Source organism: Toxotes jaculatrix, chromosome 8 (assembly GCF_017976425.1).
Source record: "Toxotes jaculatrix isolate fToxJac2 chromosome 8, fToxJac2.pri, whole genome shotgun sequence".
Lineage (NCBI taxonomy): Eukaryota > Metazoa > Chordata > Actinopteri > Toxotidae > Toxotes > Toxotes jaculatrix.
The window spans coordinates 10,293,431-10,306,571 of NC_054401.1; the positions used below are offsets into that span (position 1 = coordinate 10,293,431).

General features: G+C 42.9%; 1 protein-coding gene across 2 annotated transcripts; it reads right to left on the reverse strand.

Moving 5' to 3' along the window:
• Positions 1 to 265: 265 nt before the first annotated feature.
• cacng7b (calcium channel, voltage-dependent, gamma subunit 7b) lies at positions 266 to 6,086 on the reverse strand. Of its 2 annotated transcripts, XM_041044288.1 has the most exons (6): positions 5,891 to 6,086; positions 5,407 to 5,493; positions 3,984 to 4,124; positions 1,461 to 1,606; positions 505 to 721; positions 266 to 333 (listed from the first exon to the last, which is right to left on the reverse strand). In XM_041044288.1, the coding sequence occupies exons 1-6, from the start codon at positions 6,084 to 6,086 to the stop codon at positions 266 to 268; spliced, it is 855 nt and encodes a 284-aa protein (XP_040900222.1). The 2 variants fall into 2 exon arrangements, with proteins under 2 accessions (XP_040900222.1, XP_040900221.1); XM_041044287.1 differs by having other exon boundaries at positions 266 to 721.
• Positions 6,087 to 13,141: the final 7,055 nt, after the last annotated feature.

The window sequence follows — 13,141 nt, forward strand, 5'->3', positions numbered from 1 at the left end:
CCCATCTTCTCCCATCTTTGTTTCTCTCTGTCCGTCATCTTTGCTATAAAATCACAACAAGGGTGTAAAATCTTCTCTTCCAGTCTCCAAAGCCTCTTTTGTCCTTGCTTCAAATTAGTCCAAGGCTAGATTTTTTTTCCTTCTACCTCACCTCACATGATCTGCAGTCCAAGCTCAGCATTTACGCTCATCCACATTTAAATGTACAGTATACATGGTTATGAAGAGTCAGTATCTCTCCTTCCCTCCATAATGCTTCCTTTTCCTAACAGGGGGAGGCGCTCATTTGCATGTGTGTGTGATAGTGAGGGGGAGGTACAGGCGATGGAGGCATGGCCATCGGGAGAACCTGGCCTTGGGGATGTGAGGAGTGCGACCTAGGCAGGGTGTGTGTGGAGGGGTAGCCAGCAGACTGAGGGGGCATTTGGTAGCTCCCTGCGGAAGAGGAACCAGAGGGTGGGCTTCCCTGGCCGCTTGCTTGGAGGCTGCTTTTGGTTGGCGCTGGCGGCGCCTGATTGAGCTGGATGGAGATGTCGCTGGAGGCCTCGGAGGTGCTGCGGCCTCGCTTCGGTGGGGGCCAGGAGGATTCTGGGTGGAGGAACTGGCCACTGTAGTCGCTGCTCTCGGACAGACGGGGGCGGTAGAGAGCAGGGTGGGGGCGGTACATCTCCTCCTCGGCATAACGCTTCATAAACAGATAGACTGACATCACCCCAGCCCCCTGAGACATTGAGTGAGAATAGAAAGCAGTAAGAAATCAGGGGAAATAAGATGCGACAGGGAGAGAACAGTTTAGTTACAGAAATAAACTGAGCTCAGAGACAAAATAAAACTTCAAAGTAGCTGTTACAAGCGATGGCTAGGGAAATTACATTAAAAGTGACTGATAAAAGAGAAGAAAAAAGGGTTGTACAAAGTAGAAAGGTGTAAGTCCCATGCCCAGATACTGTTGTCTGCAAAGGATTTGAGATTGAATTAGATTAAACTAAAAAAAAAGGAAATATAAGGAAATATAAGTGTGGAGAAAAGACGGGCAGGGGCCAGAGGAGGGGAGGAGGTTAGTTCACACTGAACTGTCCACTGCACCACAGCAGTGCTGCTGATGATGGGGAAGACGGAGAAGGGGGGAGGGGAGAAGGAGGGAGGGAGAGGAGGTGGGAGGATGAGCAGAGGATTCACATGAAACTGCATCATGCATGGATGCACACATGAGTACACACACAGAAACACAAACCCTGCAGTTTTGTGTCATAACCACTGATACCTCACATTATCTCCAGAATATGAATCATCTTACCTGCCTGCACACTCTGCAGACAGTACTCCAGGAAAAATCTCCCATGCCATAGAAATGAAAATATATTCCTTGCGTGTAGTATAGGACAGCCACTCAAACATACAATCTGTCCTCTTCTTTTCCATATTTTTCTCTGTAACACACACACAGAGCTGAGACTGACCTCTTTGAGTAAGAAGGAAGAGGCAGCAAAGGCGAAGGACCAGCCATAATAGTAGTTGAAGAACTGCTCAGGCTCCCTGGGCCGGTTCATCACCTCGTCATTAATACTGGAGATGTACAGCACCAGGCCCACCACCAGACTGAGGCCTGCACACAGCACATTAACAATGACAGAGAGCCAGCGAGAGAAAGAGAGTCAGATACAAGAGAGAGCGAGGAGGTCATTACACAGCAATCTAGACAGCTGCACCAGTGTGGTGAGGGTTTAAGAGACAGAGAGAGAGAGAAAGAGATGGGATGTGGAGTGATCACGCCAAGCAATTAGCCTCCAAAATGTTAACATTAATAAAGAGATGGGAGAAAGATCAGAGAGAGAGTGTGTGCATGGGTGAGCGTATGAATCACAATGACAGATATAGATATAATGATGAATTACTTCCTGAAATTAATAACAAAACAATAAAGCAAAACAATGTACAGCTGTTTACTGTTACCAGAATATATGATGCCAAACAGACCCCTCACTGAAAAGCATAGAGGTTACAAGGGATGACTTTTGTGAGCATTTTGTTTGTTTGTTTGTTTGTTTGTTTGTTTGTTTGTTTGTTTGTTTGTTTGTTTGTTTGTTTGTTTGTTTGTTTGTTTGTTTGTTTGTTTGTTTTAATAAAAAGCTGTCTACAAAGATTCTGGAGAAAAATAATTATAAAGCAGTTGTAGGTGCTATAGGAGCCAAGCGCAGTTCATTTAATTGTCTTGTAATTTCTTAATTATATTGTACAAAGCTTAAACAATCACAAAGTATGTTTGAAAAAGAGATGAAAGAGGATTAAAAGGACATTAAAATTTGTTAAGTGGCCATTTAGTAATAAACTTCTCCCAGCATGCACTGTAAACGTCAGTGTGTTAAAGGACTCATCGTATGGAAAACAAGAATTGGCTTTCCACCCAGAAGCAACACATACAACATTAAATCCCCCCCTTCTTCCATGAATACTCACATGCTCTATACGCTGCCTCAGAAATGTTAAATGCATGATATACAACATATGGCCAACATCGAAGAATCAATATTCAAAGAAAGTTGCATGCTGTAAGCAGCGCACGTGAGTATTTTTAGCTTTTGCTGCAATATTCAGATGTACCACAGGGCTGTCAAGCAGCTATGTCCTTTACATGGACAGTCGGTTTAAGAGGTTGTGTTGTCAATTTAAAATTGAAAAGTGTGGGAAATGCAGAAACCATGCTGCTGTCAATCCTGCAGTGGAAGTACATCTTTATCTAAATAAGTAACACCAGAAAACCGAGGAAAACACGTGCACGAGTACACTGAGTGCAAATGAGAGAAGAGAAAGTGTGAATCAAAAAGGGAGAAAATTTTTAAATAAATGAAGCATCTGCAAGTACAAAAGCACATGCAAGATGTCTGTGGTGTGTTTGCCGGAGGAAGAGAGAAAAAAATCACAGATAGACATCAGCCTCAAACCAATCTTGAACAGCTGTGGCTCCATTCTGTCTTTTGCTGCTGCTCTGAATTCTGTAATATTAACCAGAACATAACCGACCCAAACTACAATATTTATCAGACCACTATGTCAGTGATGCCAGGAGAATAGGTTCATTTCACTCAATAGAGCTCAACACAAACATCACCACAGTGGTGAAAGAATATACTCTGAATGGAGGAGTGCGTAGGAAATGAAAGGAAGGAGAGTGACTGTGGTGGGGGGGGGGGGGGGGAGCAAAGAAAACTGAGAGGCTGCATGAACAAGGGGTGGGGGGTGGGGGCAGGAGGAAGGCAGTGTTCAGAGAGAGAGGCTTAGTGCAGCAGAATATCCAACCGATGTAAAGCAATTTCATACACTTGCCCCTTATTATCACCCTATTATCAAAATACCTCATAAAGTAAAACACTGTGACACTTCCAGCACGGGCTACAAACATTACATAACCCCCATTACATAACACCTATTACACTGTTACACCCTTTATCAGCAAGTCCCTGCCATGGCAAGTGGGAACCGTCATATCAGACTGTGTTTGCTGCTCCTCTGAGCTCTGCACTGCTGCTTCCTTCTCAAACATGTCAAGTGAAACAGCCTTCAGAGAACATAAGCTCCAATTTGGCTGCTGACAGTTTTTACTCTACACACTGAGCACAAGAAGTGGGAGCATTACAGCCACCTGCTGTTCAAGAAAGTTAACTACACTAATGCAGAAAACGCAGCTGAAAATCCTGTTCATGATGTTATATGCCATGGAAATCTAAGAAAAGTCTGGCCTGCTCTTAATCGTTAAGTCAGTTTTAACCCAGAGTCATGCAAAGTCAAAAGAACAGAAAACTCTGTAGGAGTCATGAAAACTAATCTCATCACATTTCCTGATGGCAGTCTACACACCTGCATCATACACTAAAAATAGAGCCATGATGGAGTGTCTCCATGTGTGACACAGGACACACCAGGCAGCGGTAATCAATCACAGAGTGAGAGAGTGGTGATAGCAGGACATGAGTAATGGGTCCCACCTGAGAGGATGAAGAAGATGCCGGACACAAAGGCCAGGATGGTGCGCTGAGGTCGTATGTGTCCGATGTTACTGATGACGAAGGCCGTGAAGACGAAGAGCAGTGACACCATCGGAAAGGGCGTGGCTGTACGCACCATCTCTGTGGGGACGGAGGGGTCACAGTGTTAAACCAAGCTGGTGGGATGTGCCCTTTAACTGCTCTGAAGGTGAATGATAATGACTCAGAATATTAATAACTATAAAATATATATATAAAGTATGCACTGTTTTACTATGATGCAGGTCTAACATATTAGGATGGGAAACTGTATTTTTGTCTTACAATAGAGTCAGTGTATAACCAAATGTCAACAGGGTTCATTTAGAGCGAAAAGTTTAAGTACTTTGTAAACACTATTAACAGAGTTATGATTTAAAATGTTAATAAGAGGGTTCAAAGAAAAACAATTTGTTGTCAGTGAGATTACAGAGATGTTCATTAGTTTCAGCTTTTCCGTAATTATTTTAACTTTTCTATTTTTTCTATTTTTAGTTTTTTGTTTCCTGTAGTACAGTTATGTAACACTGGATATTCAGTAATGCCTAAATAGCTATAAAGTGGAAAATATATCCCACAACCTTGCAACCCTGCATATTATTTACAGTTTGAAAAAGCAATGATAAAATGTCTGTTCATCATCAATTTATGATAAATCTCTTTTTCAAATTTTTTCTTTTCAATTTTTAATAAAGAAATCATCGTTTAAATATACTGACCGGGGAATTCCAGGTACCAAACATTTTGTCATGTCATGTCATCATCTGCCGCTTATCTGGGTCCAGGCCCAGGTCAAGGGGGCGACTCCCGCCCAGCCCACAATGCACCGAAGCCCTACGGCACCTCCCACAGGTGGTGAGCCTATGGGAGGGGGTGCTGTCCAAAGTGGGGCTCACACCCACGACCCCGAGAGATTGAGTCTCGTGCTCTACCAACCGAGCTAATCGGGCAGCTACAGACATTTTCATACACCTAATTTTAATCGAAGTGTTGTTCATAAAAATGTCCTGGCTTTTCTAACTAACTTTCTGTGAGTGTGAAAACTGTGTGATGTACGTCATCAAATGCTCTTCACATTTCCCCAGAATTCAAGGTGACATCTTCAAATGTCTTGTTGTGTCCAAAAGTCCAAATATATTCATCTGACAATAACATAAAACAGGGAAAAGCAGCAAATTGTTCCTCTGAAGAATTTTGGCATTATTTTTTAAAAAATGACTAGAGACAATTGATCAGTTAATTAATAAACTCATAGTTGCCAATTTCCTTGAGAATTATGTTCAAATTTTAGTACCCACAGTCAGTCAGTAGGGGGACTCCTCAGTTACTCACAACTACAGCAGATGATGTGTAATATCATTTTGCTGTAATATGTTTTACGCACTGAGGATGTTTGCAGTGTTTTCGGTGGTGATCTCTATGTCAGGTTCGGTGAAGTACTCCGATGCAACACATCTACCATTTTCTGATCCTGTGAGCAAACAAACAGAAAAATAAGAAAAATATTAGAATTTGCTTTTAGGATCAATGTCAGTGATGCATGAAGAAACAAAACAAAACCAAAACAAAAAAAGGCATGTGGGTCTCTGCAGTCCTGCTCACAGGTAACGATCACGTTTTGTGACAGCTATGAGTCCAGAGGCCAGAAGCTTGCTACCTCTCTTTTCTCCCCTTCCCGCTCTCTCACTCTGCTACTTTATTCTACCTCTGTCTGGGTTTCTATCCCCGTAAAAGATGTATACCTATGCACACACATATAGCAGCACTGTTTGGATGTGTGTTTATATCCCAGAATGTGCAAATGTACCAAATGTCTTCTGTAGTCATCCTTTAAGTTCTGAATATTCAAACATGTTGTATCTTCCTACCAGCGACGAAGCAAACTCTCCAGAGGCCCGAGTGCAGCGCCATCTTCACCTCCATGCTTTGGTTCTGCTGCAGGATGATGCCCTCCACCATGATCAGCCAGTAGTCTGTGGACACGGCCACCCCCACCAGCAGCAGCCCGCAGGCTCCAAACACCGTGGACAGGATGGTCAACGCACGGCTGCTACAGGAACTCATCTGGAGGGCAGAGAGAGAGAGGGGTGTTAGAGGAGAAGAGGAAATGCACGTCAAAACTGCAAAGACAAAAATGTAGGTAAATTCGGAAAGGGTCACAGAGGGGAGGTCATTAGGAGCAGTGAAACACTGAGAGAGACATGTGATGTGCACTCATGCAAACAGCTACTGGCTATTTTCCTGTCTCGCCTTGTTATTGCTAAAGATGAGTTAGTGACACATCCACTGGCAACCAATCCTGTTAAAGGTCAGAGAGGAGCCAATGCAACAGATGATGACTTCACGGTAAACCACTGAAGTTAGGCAAAGACTTGTGTGTGCGTGTGTGATTGTTCAGCCACGAGCCTCTGCTTCATTTAGACTGCTGTTCAGTATCATCAGCTTGGCAAGTAATGGAGAGTAAATGCATCTGGGAAACACAGAGCGGGGTTGGTGTTTACTGTAATCACCCTCATTTTGTTGAGTTATACAGTACATTATGTGCCACAATTGGAGAATCATTACTATAATGCAACTGACCTGTCATTTCATCTCATCTCCCAATGGGAGAAGTTTCACTGCTTGGTGCTTTTTTGTGATTTTCCACATATTGTATATAACCCAGTGTTTCACAGTGTTTTTCACATGATTGCTTTTGCCAATTTTCCCAGGTTTATAGACCTGGAGGCCATTTAATTAGGCTATGCATGTTAGAACTGTAGGACCACCTTTAATCCTTTCAGCAGGAGCTCTGCCCAGACTGATGTGATAGCATCTCTCACTGGCTGCAGATTTTTTTTTTTGTAGTTGCATGCATGCTGTGACTTTCACACAGTATCTCACAGACTGTGCAAGCCATTAAAGTTCATTGAAGTCACTTGAAATGAAACGTGACACAGTAATAGAAAACTGGCTGGAAGAACACAGTTATGGCCATGAAGCAATGCGGCAATGCTTAGCAACAATGTGCACATACACACATTCAATACCCGGCAACCCAAAACTACAACAGTAGCACAATATATAACAAGGAGACCAGCATCATTCACATACTGTGCTGTCCATAGCCTGAACTGCAGAAAAGAGGCAATGTGTCTGATCCTTATTGTCACATAATAACCCATGTTTGTTGCAGCAGGAAATGTTTTCCACCTCTAAGTTGTCCAGTTTGGGTGATCATGTAACTACTCAAGCTTCATCCTCCTGTTCTTACAGTAGCTGACAGAAGTGAAATCAGGCATGTTCTTCTGCTGATGTAACACAGCTGCTTCAAGGTTTGAAAAGACATGTGTTTGCGCTTCCCCTCTGCACATCACTGTTGTGCTGAGCTGTTTTTTGCATACTTGTGGGCTGCCGGTTTGACTGTCATTAATAAAATCTTCACAGTGCTGCGGCTGACCAGATTCTCTCTGTAGTTCCTCGAGTCCTTCTCTGTACACCAGACCAGTGTGGTGCCCTAAAATCCCAGGTCAAATGTTCAAAACTGTAAAATTCCATAACATGCAGCTTCATAGACACTGAGCTTCTGTACCTTATCACCACTGCATAAAGATATATAGTAAAATATATCATCGATATGAGGGTGACTTATTAATTTAACACTGACCATTTATCAGGCACTTACGAAAGCTCTGACAACAGAAGATGAATATTAAATTAATGACTTAAACATGAGAACCACTATTCTTCCTCTCTTCTTTCTTTGCATGACAAACCTTTGAGTCTTTGAAGAGCCGAGTTATAATAGAAATGGTAATTCTAGTGGGGAATAAACTCTTAAAGATTAAGCTTGGCTTCATCTTATCTGGACAGTCACTGCGCGAGACGAGAGCGCTATAGAAGGAACTTGAGTTTCTATGCTGCTGCAGGGATGAATAGAGCTCCTTTTGTGAGCAAGGCACAAGAATGATGTGTAAGAACAGAGCTGACTGGTGGTAAAGGGTACATGTCTGAGAAATCCTCAGAGAAATGACATGTTTAGGCATGTTAAGGCTGAAAGAAGCAGATGAAGAACAGAGTGAGCGACTAATGGGACAGACAGAGGTGAAGGGAAAAGTATGATCAACCATTAAAAAAGATCCAGCTGGGCAAACAGCAGATGAAAGCGATAAAAGCAGAGAAATCATATGATAAAGTAACAGAAGTTTGAACATGGCAGCAATGCCATCAACTTCAAAGACACAAAGGCATAACTGCTGCAGTGGAAATTTACTAACCAACTGCCCTATACAGTATTACTAGATCAGTTAGATCATGTATCATGCCCACCCAATACTCATGTAACTGATGCAATTCAAGTAATCACTGATTTCATGTTCTAAGACATTTTTCTACTATAATCACATGAATGCATTGTTTTATCTTGAGTAGGCAAAAGAAGGGAAAGTGCATCTGATCACAATGACACCTGATTCTAAGAAGTTACTTAATGGACAGGAAGGGTTGGAGACTTACATAAGAGTCTCGCAATGGTCACACTGTATGATATATAGCTTGCTGTTTGTGCATTTATTCCTTGAAGCTTGCGCAAATTTTTATGAATTCCAATGTGTCACATCAGTTGTCACTAATTTTCTTTTTCTTTTTGCTTCCGATTAATCAGTGGTTTTGAAATGTGCAGCAGGCCCAAAAGTGACCACTGCTTCTGCTGACTTTTGGGACCGGTGGACAAGCAGGGAGGATGGTGCTGAGGCCAGAGGTTGGACAAGGAGCTGCAGTGAAGAGATTGAGCCAGTGTGAATGAGAGAGTTCGAAGCACAGTCTTCTGTAAAATCAAAAACAACTCTAAAGATGACCAGTGAGCAGAGAGGAGTGGGTCTAAGGTATGAACTATCACACCTTCCAGCAGTTGGAGGATGTGCCAAAGTGGTCAGGAACGAGTGTGAATCAATTGGAGTTGCAACACTGCAGAAATGAGTGGATGTGCCCGAGTGGCTCCTCCAGACTTGTTCAGCACCGCGGACAGCTCCCTCATCTCTCTCACAGAGTACCAGTCGAACAGAAAACACAAAAACCATCCCACAGATGAAACACATCCTGCTGGTTTATAATGGGTTTTGGACAAAAATGAGGGGAACAAATTCTCCTCCTTCCTTCCCATGTATTGTGCTCATATGATCCCCCCCAAAAAATCTTCTCAAGAACTATTGAGGCTCTTGGAGAACTAGCCATTGTGGACTTGGGATTGAGATTGAGTGAAAAAAAATTCAGTTTCCCTGTTAGATTTGTGATAACAATCCCATTTTAGCGCTGTGAGATAGGCCCCTCAGCTCCCTCACCCAGAAAGTAATGAGCCAATTGAATTGGTTAGATAGGAGCCACAAGGGGGACAAAAGGTTTAATTCTCTCTAATCTGTCACAATCTACAGACTGACATCACCTCTAAGCCTCTCAGGAAAGAGAGACACCAAGAGAAAAAGGGAGTGACTGATGAGAAGAGAGGATGTGAAGATGTGCTGCTGAAAACACATGCAAGCAAAGAAAGCAGTAGAAAGAGGAGAGGACTGAGAGGAGGATGGAAACTATGTTTGCAGAGAGCCTTTAAGGCGGGAATAGCAGGAGCAGGAACGAGGCAGATACACTTTAACACAGAGAAAGACCTTGGCCCAAAAAATGGAAGGAGTACCCAACGTGGACGCGCACGACGGGGACGCGCCTACACCTGTGCTAAACTAACCAACCTTGACTGTGCAGCGTCTCAAAAATTCTTCTCTGAGAGGGACGATGAAATCACTCAGCAGAAAATAAAGGACTTCATAACGACTAAACGAAAATATCGTGACTCAGTGGGAGGGTTTGCTCATGATTTCTCAAAGCATTTCAGCTGCGCAGCCACACTCATGAAACTCGCATTATTTTCACGGAGCGGAGCCGACAGTTGGATATTCACCCTGTATTTTCTGTTACCTACATGTATGTAAAACAGGATCAGTATCCCAGCAGAGGAATGAATGAAGCAGCGATGTGCGCATAGGATTGTTTAGAGAACCCCCCCACCGCCCCACCCCCCTTTTACTGTCACACACACTCACACGCGGAGTTTGGAAATGATAAACAGGGAGCAGGGAACATGTGAGCGACTCAGGCAGAAAATTGGGGAAAAAAAATAAATAAATAAAATGAAATAAGAGCAGCATATGGATTTGGCTTTCAGGTAACATTTAAGTGGGATTTTTCTGTGTGTTCTCAGATGAAGATCAGCGTCTGTCTTTACTCTAACACGACATGAGGACACGTTATGAATGCTGCTCTTTTCACAGCTGTCATCACACACATGCATGTATACATACATACATAGATACATTTCAAAATGACTAAATCAGGCTGAAAAGGCGTCGTCATCTCAATTACTGCCCCCCAAAAAACAAACAAACAAACAAACAAACAAACAAAAAACACACGCGTGTAATTCAAAAGGAAAAATACTCACCCTGCCACGAGAGTCGTGCGCACACGTCAAGAGCCAAGAAACCTCACACCAGGGAGGCTTGTGGATTTTGGTCTTTCTCCCTCTCTCTCTCTCTCTTACCCCCGCCCTCAGCCCTCACCCTCTCTCTCCTTCTTCTGTGTGTTTACCCTTAAGCCCCCTTACCCATCCTCTGAATCCCTCACTCTCTCTTTCACTCAATCTGTCCCAGGCACTGCGGTGGATCGGTTCAGCAAGCTACTTTGGCTACAGAAGAGACATACTGTAGCGGGAGCACTAGGGAGAAGTGCTGGAGAGAGAGGGAGAGAGGGTGGCAGGGTGGGGGGGGGGGGGGGGGGGGGGAGAGAGGGTGGCAAGGGGGGGGGGGGGGGGGGGGGTCAAACTACTACATCTCATCCTATCATTCAGTTTTCTTTTTTAAATGATTTGTTGCCTATGTTTCTTTTTCTTTTACTATAGCATACTGTGCAGTAATTTAGATTTTTAATGTTGAATAATGGAGTGCCCTGTATGTTGCATATTTTATTGGTTTTGTTAATGCCTCATATTTCTTTCTCATGTGCATTAGTCTTAATTTCTCTTTATTTCGCTTTTTTTGTAAACCTCACATGCCTACAATGTGCTTTGGTAGCACTGTAGCACTTAAGTGAAAAAGTCAAGAGAAGCAGGAGACAGGAAGATGGGGCAGTGAGTTTGATTTGGAGCTGAGAGGGGATGCAGGTTGCAAACTTCGGTTCAAATTACATAGATTTACAGTATCAGGTGAAAGCAGAAAACACCTGTCTTTCATTCAACTGGTCAAACACTTTCATTTAATTCCACACTGAATACAAATCAACAGCAGTAAAACAGTACAACTAACCTCTCTCTCCCTCTCTTCCTGTCTCTCTTCATCCCTCGCCTCCTCTTCTTCTTGCCCCCTCCTCCTTTGTCTCCTGTGGTCCGTGTCCCTTGCTCTATTTTTAGCGGGCTGGTGGAGGAATCCTATATTTTTAGTAACGATATCAATAGTCTACAGCACACTCTGACCTAAGGGCATGAGCGTGTGGCGGTGGTGGTGGCGGGGTGGGGGGGGTTGTGTTGAGGCGAGATAGAAACAGAGGAGGGATGGAGACAGAGGAAGAGGAGGCAGGAGTGAAGAAGAGGGGGGATATCATGTCACAGTGACAGTGAGTGATGGACTGCACACACAGCTCCGATCAGTGGGCGCTGGAGGTTCAGTTACACAAAGGCAGATACTGTCAAGGTTGGAGTAAAGGTTGTTGTGTGGACTTTTAAATCATGTGATGTGATGACAGTCAACAGTCAATATCAGGTGTACATCATGTACAGAAAAAAAATGGGCAGGATCGATCTTTTCAGATAAGTTTTGTTAAATGTTATATTTTCTTCAGAAATGCCTTATTTGAGCATCAAATGCACCAGTTGGACACTTTTCATTCCTGCATGGTAGGAAAGAAAGACATCATAGACTAGTAAAGAGCCTCATCTACAAGCTATCTACATTAATTTTCCCACCACATCCATCAATGTGAAATTCTTTGAAACATAACAGTCACACATCTTGACATGATTATTAACAGTTTTTTTTAAATTATAGCAAAACCAAGAACATCAGGGTTTTTTTTCCTCTTTTTTCTCTGTTTGACAGTGAACATACACTTTCATAGTAGTTTAACTTTCTCAGATTATATAATGGTGCAAAGTAGGTTTAACTGGGTTCACCCTCCTCTGCATCCCTCTCTCACTTTCACTGCCTAGTAAACCATTAGAAGAGAATATAAAATGTAAGTGTAAAACAGGTCATAATATTGATGTAGAGGCTGGGACAAGATGAGATACTCATATCAACAGACAACAGTGGGGGGTATTTCAAAGAGACGATAACAATAATAAATTCTGACACTACAGTTTATAGAGAATGATATAAAACAACGCAGTAAAGCATTTACAGTGCAGCACTGACAGAAAAAGACAAACAGAGTGGAAGAGAGATGAAGGGCAGATAAAGAGAAAGAGAGGGAGGTAGAGAGGGAGATGGGAAGTTGATGAGATTTTAATGTGAAGGTCAACTTGTTATAACTCAGATCTCTACGGGGATATTAGTCCCATCATGATGCTGGAGGGGTTGGAGAGAGGGGGGATGTAGGCGGGGCAGATGCAAGAGAGGAGGAGGAGAAGTTGCTGGGGAGGAGGAGGGAGTGAAAGTGGGATGCCTGAGAGGTGGTTTTGCTGGTTCGACAACTATAGCGCCACAGCAAAGAGAGAGGTCAGCATCTTCTGTGTGTGTGTGTGTGTGTGTGTGGTTGTGTGTAAAAGCATGTGAGTGTGTGCACATGCTTGAGATTGCACTTTTGAATGTATGTGTGAAAAGTGAGGGAGAGAGTGTGACAGCGGGGCGTGTGGAGAAGACAAAGCGAGAGGCTGTGCATGTTTGTTTCACACCAGCTTCACACAAACGTCACAGAATGAAACACTTCACTGTTCTTGTTTCATGATTTTTTTTTTCTGTGACTTTATTTTGATGTTCTTTTTCCAGCACATAAAAACAGAATTAACTCAACTAACAGATACATAAATTATCTATTTTATTATCTATTATTGATTGTACTATCTATCGTACATATCGTATTGAAGTATTGTGTGTTGTGAC

Coding starts and splice junctions, on each gene's coding strand:
- cacng7b (XM_041044287.1), bottom strand. CDS start 6,086: ATGAGTTCCTGTAGCAGCCGTGCGTTGACCATCCTGTCCACGGTGTTT. Junction 1,607..3,983: donor CATCTTCTTCATCCTCTCAG/GTGGGACCCATT, acceptor TGCTGTGTGCAG/GCCTCAGTCTGGTGGTGGGC. Junction 722..1,460: donor CTTCCTTCTTACTCAAAGAG/GTCAGTCTCAGC, acceptor TCAATGTCTCAG/GGGGCTGGGGTGATGTCAGT.